The 12,935-nt window shown below is 43.3% G+C and overlaps 1 protein-coding gene across 1 annotated transcript; it reads right to left on the bottom strand.

Annotated features, from left to right (window-relative positions):
• Positions 1-9,520: 9,520 nt before the first annotated feature.
• On the bottom strand, positions 9,521-11,221 carry arf6a (ADP-ribosylation factor 6a). The gene is made up of 2 exons (XM_086190321.1): positions 11,091-11,221; positions 9,521-10,959 (listed from the first exon to the last, which is right to left on the bottom strand). The coding sequence occupies exon 2, from the start codon at positions 10,357-10,359 to the stop codon at positions 9,832-9,834; it is 528 nt and encodes a 175-aa protein (XP_086046447.1). The 5' UTR covers positions 10,360-10,959; positions 11,091-11,221; the 3' UTR covers positions 9,521-9,831.
• Between the last annotated feature and the right edge of the window lie 1,714 nt (positions 11,222-12,935).

Genomic DNA, 12,935 nt, shown 5'->3' with positions numbered 1-12,935 from the left:
ACCCGAATATGTGTGGCTGGATCTTTCTACAATGTAGAGTCACAAAGAGGTGACGCAGGAGGGGGGAAAAAAGACTTCTTTGAGAGCTGACACCGATTTGTGAATACTTGAGAGACTAAAAACCACATTTTTGGGGGAAGTATTGCTTTAATGCTAAATTTCCATGCGTGACAGCTTTCTTTATCATAGTCAGTCTTCACTCACAAGGACATGTAGGATTTAAACAGCCAAAATGGAAAGGAATTTGCAGCCTGCGCTACAGTGGGTAGGAGCGAAAACCCCTTTTGCATCAAATGGAGATCGAGAGACCATATTTGGTGAGCAAATCAAAATCCAATTGTATGTCTAATTGTGAACATGTGGAATGCATTACTTCTGCTACTATTATACAGTGATTGGCCAGATGTCTTCCAAATCAACAAACCTAAACAGAAGAGAGGGTCACTAATAATCTAGAAGTGCACATTTACGTGGACTATACACAAATATGGCCTGTGTGTGTTAAAATGTGTGTTTGTGTTATGTCTGTAATAAATAACTTTAAGAACTGAAAAATGTTAGAGGCACATAGATAAATCACATTATTTGAGAGAGACGAGATTAATGGATCCAGAGATTTGAATGTACACACACACACACACACACACACACACACACACACACACACACACACACACACACACACACACACATTATTGCAGCCTCTTTTGGGGTATTTACATTCATTTCCTCGAGACTTGCTGTGACCACTATTACCGAACCTTAACCGCTGACCCCCAAATCTACATTTAACTTTTGTTGAGCCTCCTATTAACTGGTCTTAAGTCTACACACGCGAACACGTGCGCACACACACGAATGCACGCACACACCCAAACATGTTTGCTTCAGTCACTTTCAGGGTATGTATTTAGACTTACATTAATTTCCTGTAGACATACCCAATACTTACCACTAACCACTGACCCAAACATCAGCATTATTTGACCAAATTGGGACCCCCACCCCATTGACACTTGAGGCACATTCTTGCATTACACTGTATCACATTACAATACATTATGTTTCAGCCTAAGAGCCTGTACTGTACTCAGACAGGCTCCATGATGAATGTCACTTCTGGACCTCCTCTGTTTGCTCCATTCATACCCAGAATGTCAACGTGTCACAGACTTAAAGACACATCAGGATAAACTGCTTCTCCATCTGTCAGAAAGTGAATTGCTGTGAAAATAAAAGAGATATCTGGTAGAAGAAGGGGAAAGTAGGGGCTGGGATAAGACAGTCAGTTTAGATGAAATAAATCTGCCGTAGCTCTCTGCTGCTGTGTCTTTATCAACGTTGCCATAGTGACAAGAACAAACAAAGCAAAGGTATGTCTGTTATTTCGCTACCACTTCCCGCATCTCTGAAGATGAGAATAAGATGAAAGGGTGAAAGGGTGTCTTTGGAATATATCGCATTAAAAACTGAGCAACAGTGCAAATATAAAAGGTCATGATATGATATGGTGCCTGCAAGAGCATGTGACTTGTAACAATAACAAAGAGGTGCATTGTACCTGTGATGCATGAGTGCATACATGCCTGCAGGGTGTGTGTTGGTGTGTGAGACACCATATTTCCTTTACTTGATGAGGAGGCAGTCGCCTGCGTGGAGCGGGCATGACACTGCAGATGGTTCAGCATATTCCCCTTCTCTATGGGCACAACACACTCCTCTAGTGATTCTGGCTCCCTGTAGGGAAACTAATTACACACAAGCAGGTTTGTTACAAAACACGGAAAGTGAGTGGGCTATTTAAAGGGGCAAATGGTTGGATGTATTTGGTAGTACTAGGAGGCTGGCTGAAACTGGTACTTACAAGTGTTGCTTGTTTTGGAAGGAGTGGGATCGCACAGAAATCCTCTCTGTGCCAAATCCTCTCTGTGCCAAATCCCAGTCGGACTGGTAAACTGCTGCTCTTGTGTCATGACTGACCTTTGTAGTCACTTAGATTCACTTATTGTGTGCTGTTACCATTTTAATCTGATCACAAAAGCAAGAAATCTCAGTCTCTATGCTCGTAGGACTGTGGTTCGATTAGATCAGCAACAGTTCATCTGATCGATGTCAAACTTGGCATGTGCAATGCCGTTACCTCCGGGCAGAGCAGAAGTCTGGGGTTTTAAGTGGTTCTGGCTTCCGAGGGTCCAGGGTCTGAGATGACACTCATGTGAGATGACGGACAGAAGTAGCAGAGATGATCTAGAAAGCTTTGATGCTAGCTGTATGTACACTATGTATTAATCAAAGCGATCAGAGATCAAACACAACATAATTCTCACACAACACGTGAAGCTCACACAACCCATGGCCTGTGAAACAAGAAGCAGTGTAAGGGATAAAGGGGTGGGGCGTGTTGTTTTAACGTTAGCATTAACTCAGAGATTAAAATCAGCGATCCAAGTAAGAACCCCCATGATGAATATGAAGACTCTGATATGATGGTCAGAGGTTAGTCAGGGAGGTTTTGTGACATCACACAACCCATGACCCCTCAAACTGCACTTTCTGTAGTAATTGCGTTAGAGCTCGATGAGGGAAACATGTGCCTGGGGAAACACCATCATAGTATAATTTTAAAAATTCTTTCAGTCTCAAATATAATCTCCAGAGGAACAGGAAACACTCCGGGCATGGGAAATGAAAGGGCACTTATACACACGAGGCCTTTCAGTGAGGCAGCAGCTTAAACACCGATGATTGAGTTCTCCAACTGCTTTCGATGTTCTTTCACGAATCATTGAGCTCTACGGAGCACCTGCCAGCAACCTGCCATACAAGTACAAGACCCAGACAACGCTCACAGCTGCTAGTTTTAAAGCAGATGGTTCCTCAGACCGGTCACTAATAAGAACCCGGGGACGGCTGCGTGTTCATGTGTGTGTGATCAGTGTGTGGTGGGTTATTTTGAGACTGTGTTGTGTGTTATTTAGGGATGAAAGTTGCACTGGTGACTCTATTTCTGTGTTTTCGTGAGTGGAAGTAGGTGGTTGCCAGCAGGCACCAGCATGAGAGCGACATTTAGAGTAATTGGCTTCCTGTTTTGTCCGACAGCAGACTTATTAATAATTACGCAACATGTGAGTGGCAGCCTTTGACCGGCATTCAGTGGGTTTTACCACCACAGCCTTTCAGGAATGTGTTGATACTTGTTGATTGTTCTAACTTCACTTGATTGTTGACCAAACTCAGAGCTTACGGACGGCTATATCTCAGCTCCACGGCAGGAAGTCAGTCCAGGTAATTACTGCTCTTTAAAAAAAAACACATAATTTACCTCACAGTAACAATACTTCACCGTTATTCACGCTTATTTTAAGCTCAGATGGAGATCACGTCAGCTGCCTATTGTTCCTATCCCTTTGTCTATGATCTGTTGTTTTTTCTCACTGTGCTAAACTGTGGTGTGCTGTGTGTCACACAGGAAGGTTGCAGCATATGTCACTTCCTGTCACAACTTCTTCATCACTTTAAGTATTTAGCTGCAGAGTCATAAATCATAGTTTCTTGCTGGTATTTATCTAAGGGCAAAACGCTGTAATTTCAACGGGAATCATAACTGATTCCAATTATTTCCGTCCAGGATCAGTTCATTTTGTCAGACAAAAGCAATCGCTGATGTATAAAAGGATATCTAGAATCACTGCCGCCGCCACCGCCGCTGCTGCTGCACACATCCCTCCCACTGCACAAGCTCACCACCAAATGCAAACATATGCCTCAGGCTCCCTATAATTATTAGCACATAGTTGAGGGAAACACAGTGTGCGACAGATTCTGAAGCGCTTACAACTGCCTGCGAGCTGAATGTCACTTTGCATGCTGATTTTATGACACAGTTTAAACGTGTCCCATGACAACGGGCCTGTCCGGTCAGTCCTGAGGTCCTTTCATGTGTGTCCATAGTAGATGTTGTTGGGTAGGAAATCCAACAAGAAAGAACAAAACCAGGGTGACTCAGGCTAAGATGAACGAAAAAATTGTTAAAGGTTAAAAAGGATGTGTAGGAGTGGATCAGCTGACCAGGCTGCAGATAGAACGCCCTGGAGGCAGAAACAGGAGGGTTATGATCCCTGAATTGCCCTCTAAAATCCTCCAACAGTCTGGTTTGCAGGTCACGAGCGGCAGCTCTTTTGATAATGAACAGAAGATTTTAATGAACGATTGAATTGTTGCTATGGTTATTGCCTCCGCCATTAGTGTAATGTGATCATTGCCATCTGGTTGTTAGCGGGACAACTCAAAAAGCGGTGGATGGATTTTGATGAAATTTGGTCGATTTGAATTTGCGATTGCTCCTCAGTTGGAGTCCGACAAGGGCCGGAAATGATGACGCGATGTGACGCCACAGTGGCTCACAATAGTGATCGCATCAGGATATTGCAAGACATTTCAACAATAAAGTGTGTAACTAAAGACGATATATACCCTCATATAGGAGGAATTATTTATCTATATACTGCGCTGTCATGCTGGTTTCAAAGAATTTAACAAATGAGATAGAAACAATGTTCAACAAAGTTGCTATGGGAGCCTCTGGAACACCAACGTGCACATACAGACTCGACTACTGCCAGGTTACAGCTGTTAGCGGTATTTCTACATGTCACAAATGAGTTCTGAGTCCAAGTGAATTGTTTGAAAAAGGAACGTCTTGTTTTTCTGGATCTGCAATCCTGGTCTCCCAATTATCATGATAACGGCATGGACCGTGTACTGGATCAGGGATCCTGAACTAATTTCCTTATAAAGGTGTGAATCGAGTTCTGGATGTGTAATCTGGTCGACCCGTTTTCGGCGGCTGGGAGGAACTTTTTTGAATGGATTTCGATGGTATGATTTTTATACTCTGTATCCGCGAAGGCCAGAATGTGAGCCAGTTAGTGAGTGAGTACTGTCTGACAGAGCCAAGTCATGAAGGCCCCCCCCCCCACCCAAACAGAAAATATACTGTTCCCATTACTGATAGCTCTGATGAATCCTGCTGAATCTCATATGATGGGAAGTACTGTGTGTAACCTCTGGCAGCGTTGTAAGAGGTCCGTGTAATTACGTTTTCTAGATGTTGTCAAATCGTCTCATTCCGCCTACTTTAAATTCCACAGATGCTGCGTGTACAGTATCAAGAGCAGACAACATTTAAACACATTTGTACAAACAGGATGAGGGAAGAGCTGCAGGGGGAGACTTCCACTGAGCGCTTCACATGGCCTCCGACTCTTTACCTAAAGTGGACATACCATGTCTACACTCCTCAGCTCTATGGATACAGCCGCAAGCAGACATGCACAGCCAGTCCCTCGAGGGGGAGAGAAGCAATGAATGGAGTGTACTGGCTGTACAAGTGTTGGTTTTAAGAGTGAATGTCTTTCACAAGTAGGCTGTAGTTAACAATTAGAGCTTGTAGCCGCATTTAGCGCGTAGATCAATGGGCAAAGTACACAACCCGGGTGCTAGAGTCAAAGTAGACGTACCCCTGGTCAAATATCACTCCATTACAGAAGGAGCTGCTCATTCATTGTTTAGTTTTTTTAATTCATAGTCTTTTAAAAATATACAAATACTGTTGTAGAGTGACAAATCGTGTCAGTGTGCCTTCTGAGACGTAGTTTGTTCGCTGTAAACATTTGAAACAATACAAATATCTTTCCCTTTTTTGAAATCTCAAACATTGACTTGTGATATGATTCTGTACTGAAAAGATACTGTAAATGTAGTGGAGCCAAAAGTACAACATTTGTCATGACAATGCAGTGACTTTCAGAAGTTCCCAAACACACAAATGCACAAGTAAAAGTACTTTGTTACTGTCTACCTGAAAGAGAAAATGTCCTTAGAAGTCACAGCTCAATTTTAAATTCATTTTTAAAATGCACCTCGCCTGTTTTCCTGGTTTACTGAACGAAGAATTGAAGTGAGATTGTAATCGAAGAGAGCCGCCTGGGTCAACAAATAGCAGATAAACTACCAATAAGAGCCATTTTAAAGTATTGTTTGAAACCACCCCCTTCAAAAGCCTTTACAATGGTGGTGTCCACCCCCACCCAGCAACATACAATAGCTGAGGCTGAACGTGAAAGCGGGTCTGCTCAAACTTTCATTCAAATCCAGCGCTGTGCTTCCGTAGCAGCTTTCACTGAGTGTCCAGCCGCAGGAAGCACATTCCACATGAGTCACATCTGAAGCCCTGATGTGACTGTTTTCTTCACACAAGAGGAAGTGAAAGAATCGTCACTGTGTCACTGAGTTTGTTGGGTAATTGTGTCGACTTTGTGCGTAACCATGACTTCACAACAGAGTGCATGAATGTTGTCTGTCGGCAGAATAAATAAAGGCGACATTACAAAACTCTTCAAATGTGTGTGTTAACGGAGGGCCACAGGTGAGGCTGACAGCATTTGACACATGCTGATGTGTGTGTGTGTGTGTGTGTTTGTGTGTGTGTGTGCGTGCGTGCGTGGCGCATCTGCTGCTGAGTGCAGTGACAGCTGTACAAAGGGCCTCTGACATGTGCAGCATGATTCACCGGCTTGGTGCTGACGTAACATCAGGCGCCGCTTCAAACTGCTCTCTCTGTCCGTATTTCCTCCCCTTGATTCCTCCCGCGAGAAGTTTCCACAAAGTGTGGAACGCATCAAAGGTCATGCTTGACACTGCAAAGGCAATGCCCTCAACTCCAACAAACTCCCAGCAATGGACATTTTTAATTTTCTGAGAAAAAAAAGAGAAGGGAAAAAAAAACAACCTGGAAAATGATGTCCTGGGAGATAATAGATTGTGACATTTGTGCGTTCAACTGCTTGCCCTTTATGCTGACTACGTCACATGGCTGGGTTCTCTACGCAGCAACAGGTCAAACTTCAAATCAACAGCCTGAGAACAAACACCACATGAGCAAACAGAGCCTTTCCAAACGCGGGGAGATAGAGAGCAAGCATTCCTGCACAGGAATTCCAGCTCTCCCCTGGACTTTACAGCAGGGACACACTGGGTGGGGGGACAAAATGACACCTATTACATAGAAGACAATGAGGCAATATGCTTGGACTGTAGAGAGAATTATTTATGAATCCATTTCCTTCTTCAAGTGTTTCGTGACTTCACCCTGATGTCACCATACCCACAGTTCCTCCGCTGGTGACGTGGGCTTCTTCACGATCATAGAGAAGCGTGACATCCTTTCGTGATACGCGGCAGCAATAAAAACAGCGGGACTACAGAACATGGCCGGATCTTCGACCTTCACCTGGGGTCAACTCACATACCTGCGGTAAAATGCCAGCGCAGCAGAAGCAACCTTTACGAGGCGCTCATCATTTAACCTCCGAGGTTACACACGTTCGGCCTCCCGCATTCACGCCTTGACAGTCTCTTCCAAGATGGCGCTGCGTGAGTGGCTGCCCGTTGCAGGAGCTCCCGCTTGCCAATTTCCCCACTGAGGGACGGAATAAAGGTTTATCTTAACTCTTATGAACACATTTTCTACAGAAATTGATCACAAAATCATATTTATAAGAAATGTGTCATTTCCTGCCTTGGAAACTGCTGCCACCTTGTCACCTGTGTTGCAATCTGATTAAACATCTCTGCAACAACTTCTGCTTTTAAGAAACTCCTAAAGTTTCAGTTGTTTTTTGGTTTTGTTTTTTGCGGACAGAGCGTGGGGATCGTTCTAAAACACTGGTTCTTGAACGCTACGTCTTTTCTGACGCTGATTAATTCAAGTTTCAGATTTGCATTTGTACGGGTTTTTAAAACTGTTTCATAACGTGACAATATGAACCAATTTAGCAAAATGCAGTTTAACTTCATTTGTGTGTTTCAACTCTTTAGTTACCTTTTTTTTTTTCTTCTTGGAGCCCTTAAAGGGACAGAGGAGAAACTATCTTATACTCACCAGATAGTTTCTAGTGAGCGAGTTTTTTTTTTTTCTCTTTCCCCTGATGCTTTGCTGGTTCTCTAGCTGTTGTTAGCCATCAGCCCCTATTAGCTTCAAGCTAAATACACATGGCTGGCTCTTGCTGCATTCTGGAGCCACAAAGCAGCGATGCAAGTACACACATATTTGCATGTACTCGTAAGTCAAAACATACTTTTTTTTTGGTTTTGAAGTTGGTCATGGTGTTGGTGACTCAAGTACTAGGAGTGTGTACTTTGTCCACTACTGTTTGTCTGTATGTAAATTAGGTGGCACAAACCATGACTTATCTATAACACCTCAGGTGAGTCTTCCTCCACTGCCAACTATGACCTCAGTAGTACAAATGAAGTAACACTACTACCTTCCTACAATCAGAACATTGTTGTTACTACATTTGAGCGGTTGTATTGGATAACATGAGATTGTGAGAACTTTTAACACTTGTAAAAAGACTCGGAAGTTACTTGAGTGGATTTTTTTTTTTTTTTTTTTAAACATGAAAGATTTGGTCATTTTTAACCTTCGGCAGTTCAAGATTCAAACCTCATTAGCAGTTTAATCAGCTCGCTCAGTGAGAAAGCGTCAGAGGTTTCGCAGAGTCGGAGCTCAAGTGAACAAAGTGATACTGTGAAAAGCAAGGTTTACCTGACAATCACGTCCCTGAAACCAGAGATCTCATCATTAATTCACTTCTAGTGACTCACACACACACACACACACACACACACACACACACGTGCTGGGAGGAAACATGCTGAGGCTACCTTCACCGTTTTAACCAACCCTTCTTTCAAGCAACGCTCTAAACTCTCACTTCCTCTTCTGAGATCCACTTTTTTGTCACAAGTGAAACATCGCTCATTAAAAAGGCGCCACATCTCTGGATATTATATCTATATATATTTTTTTTATTATTTCAATCAGCATAGCAAAAAAAAAAAAAAAAAAAAAAAAAAGCGAGAGAAAAAGAGCAGAGGCGTGTGTGTGGATGTGATGATGACGATGATGATGATGATGATGAAGAGGCACCTACATGGAGGTGGTGGGCGTCAACACTCGCTGGGGCTCAAAACGTCAGTCACAGGAAATAAAGGGTGCCCAGCTAAGTTGGTACGTCCCACCCCTCTTAACCCCAAAGTGCAACCGTCTGCCACAGTTTTGATTCAGGGGGCACCGGGACCCCTCCTAAGGCAGCTGAAACTAGGAACTGGAAGATCTGGGAGGCAATACTAAGAGGAACAGATTCAAACCCCGGAACAACAACAAAAAACAAAAAATAGATATCCATGTCACAGTGTGCGAAATGTAATCACTGCACAGGAACTACACATTTCCTCAATTGTCCCAGTAACTGTGATAATCTAGTCTTCCTTTTCTCGGCGGTCTGAAATGATCCACATTCTCAAAAAAAAATAAAAATAAAAAAATAAAGAGCCATGAATGTGATATGGTTACTAGGAGACAAAACTCTTCCCCATCCTTTGGATATGTAGCTGTGTGTCATGACAATACTGAAGCAAAATTATAAATGTACCCCCACCCCTGCCCCCCCCCCCAACAAAAATAAAGTCCCCTAATAAGATACAAAAGGAGGAAAAACAAAATTCCAGTAAGAGCTCAAAGAAAGTGTATATTTGCTGATTATACAGAATGTGAAGGAAATCAAAGCTTCAAAATAAAAGAAAGCCAGCCAAAATTGTCTTTTGTTTAAATGAAATCTACAGTGAAGTCGTTATCAAAATAAAATATAATCGCTACGGAGCAGAGAGGTTGTGTAATTTTTTTTTTTCCATTCTTTGTGGCTATTCTTTTGCCTCCAAGAGTCCAGGATGGGGAGAGACGAAGAAGAAGAAAAAGTAGAAGCATTAGGATTTGTAATTTGAGGTTAGCCAGGTGAGGCCCTCGCATAGTCCATCCCCCGATGTTGCACACGAAGGCTGAACGTACCAATTCCTATCTCGGATCCGGGTCAGGCCCAGCTTCTCCTGAATCTCGTGGGGTTTCATGGCATCTGGGAGGTCTTGTTTATTGGCGAAGATCAGAATGATGGCGTCCCTCATCTCTCTGTCGTTGATGATCCGGTGGAGTTCCTGTCTAGCCTCGTCGATCCTGTCCCTGTCGGCGCAGTCCACCACGAATATGAGACCCTGGGTGCCCGTGTAGTAATGTCTCCAGAGCGGCCTGATCTTATCCTGACCGCCCACGTCCCAAACGTTGAACTTCACATTCTTATAGGTGACAGTTTCCACGTTGAATCCAACGGTGGGGATGGTGGTGACAGACTGTCCCAGCTTCAGCTTGTACAGGATGGTCGTTTTCCCAGCAGCATCAAGTCCAAGCATCAATATTCTCATCTCCTTGTTGCCAAAGATCTTTGACAGCATCTTCCCCATCTTGTTTGCTGTGCATAAATACTTCGTACAAAGACGAAATTAAACTTCTCTAATGCGAGAAAAGAAAAACAAAAGTCCTCCGGTAATGAGCTGAGAGCCCTCCACGTGATGGCAGTGGTGTCAGTATTTGGTTGTACAATTAGCAGTGCTGATCTAGGATGAGTGGAGTCCTCCAAGAATTGGGTGGGGATGTGTACTCATGATCCTCTTTTGAAAGAAGAAATAATTATATCTCTTTATTTCAAACTAGCAAAAGGACCACAGACGTCCTTCAAAATCCACATTTCAAGTCTCTCTTTTTTTTTTTTTTCTTCTTTCTTCCAAAATCCAACCAGCTGGCTCTGCACGAAAGCCTGCTACAGAGACCAGGCCCAGTCCAAGCCCGGGGTTCCCACTTCCTCCTTGGCTGCCGGCTATCCACACTTGCCCTTAGCCAATTGCTGTCGATTAAATTCACAGCAGGGTGGTTCGCTTCTTCACACACATTCACACAAAAAAAAGCAACACCCCCGAATTCAAAATCTCCAGTTTGTGCACCGGGACATCCAGAGGAAGAGCGCTCAAAAGGTCATTGATTCATCCGACTTTCTTCTCTTCCCCCTGTGACACAAGAGCGGCCCAGAGAAGGGAGGGGTGTTAGTACAGAGGACAACTTTCGAGCCGAAGAAATGTTGTGTTTTCGGGCACCAACGCCGATTAAAAACAAGTAAAACAGAGAGCGGGAAAATTACCTCCGTCTGCGGCTATCGTTCCCCCAGTCCCCGGGCCGTTTCTCCCCGCTCTTGCCGCTCTCGGTCTCTCTTCCTCCCTCTCCCTCTCTCTCTCGCTCTCTCCCTCTCTCTCCCTCCCTACAGCCGTTCAGTCACAACGGTGGCGGTGCTGTGTTACCGGAAAAGGTGCGGACCCAGATCAGCCGCCACTTCCTCTACTCACACACACTGCTGCTGCCTTCAGGGACCCCTCAAAAACTCCGCTATACAAGTTGTCACATTGGCCCGCATGACACTTGGTGTTGAGTGCCGCCTCAGTGTACTGTTTTGCAATGCACTGAGTAGCAGTTGAACAAGAACATATGTATTTGTTATGTTTGTGTTCATTTAACTGATAAAAACTGGCCTAAAATGATACAATTTTATGTTTAACTGATGACAAAATAGTATTAAAATGGCTGTATTTTCTATTTTCTATTCTTTTCTCAGCATGCAATGTTACCATTTGTGATAAATATCTATCAAAACACAACGAGTAATAACTATAATCATTTTTTTGGGGGGTTTTTGTTTCTTTTTCTTTCTCCCCTGGTTTTGGTTGATTTAATAAAGACAAATCCAGCGAATATGTGCAAGCTACTCTCACAGATCTGTTTTAGCAGATTAATATATATATATATATATATATATATATATATATATATATATATATATATATGTTTTACATTGATGCCACCTACATTTCCATGAATATTTATAGGGATTATAAGGAAACACTTCAGATGTGGAATCAAGTTAAGGGTTTGAACACAAAGGTTGGGGAGTGTTTCACTGTAAATTCATGCACAAGTCAAATATTTTTAATCTATAGAATTCATTTGGGGCGGCACGGTGGTGCAGTGGTCAGCACTGTCACCTCACGGCAAGAAGTTTTCCTGGTTCAAGCCCCAGTTTGAGCACAGGATCTTTCTGTGTGGAGTCTGCATGTTCTCCCTGTTCCTGCGTGGGTTCTCTCTGGTACTCCGGCTTCCTCCCACAGTCCAAAGACATCAAGAGGGGACGAGGCTGATTGATACTCTAAATTGACCATAAGTGTGACTGTGAGTGTGAATGGTTGTCTGTCTCTATGTGTTGGCCCTGTGATGGACTGGTGACCTGTCCAGGGTGAACCCCGCCTCTCGCCTGAAGGCTGTTGGGATAGGCTCCACCCCCCCCCGTGACCCTTAACAGGATAAGCAGTAGAAAATGGATGGATGGATGGATGGAATTCATTTGTATAGCCAACTGCCAAGGTCCATTATTTTACATCTGCCAGCAGTGCCAGGATTTGCTTACATTTCTCCGCAAAACATCTGCAACAAACTGAGCTGACAAAAAAACGTTTCTATTTCAGGATGCTGAAGAGTGTTTCACCTATAGATATCATGAGGTCCGACCACAGAAGAGTAAGCATTAACTGCCCCCCCCCCCCCCACACACACACACACAAAAAAAACTTACTGTCAGTTCATACAAAACTTCATTAATGATTTACGGCCTCTGAAAATGATTAACTGGCATGTTATTTTATCTCTTTCACTCTTGAATTTCAGAATTGAAATAGAAGTTTAAATCAATGTGAAGATTCCTAGCAGTTTTTGTTTTAAATGTATCAAGTTACAGTAATGTTTGTAAATTCAGGTTACTTGGAAACCACTCTAACGAGCATGGAGAACAAATGCACTTAAATCTTTGATTTCCGACGGTACGAAAAGGCAACATGCGCCATTCCGCATGCGCGCATGAAAAAAAGCCCCCCCCCCCCCCAAAAAAAAACCAAAAAAAAAAAAAAGCCTCGAGTTGCAGACCGGTTCATTTTGTGTGGGC

Source organism: Aulostomus chinensis, chromosome 20 (assembly GCF_037954235.1).
Source record: "Aulostomus chinensis isolate RoL2024-O1b breed Wild chromosome 20, RoL_Achi_v1.0, whole genome shotgun sequence".
NCBI lineage: Eukaryota > Metazoa > Chordata > Actinopteri > Syngnathiformes > Aulostomidae > Aulostomus > Aulostomus chinensis.
This window is presented reverse-complemented; position numbering and strand designations above follow the sequence as displayed.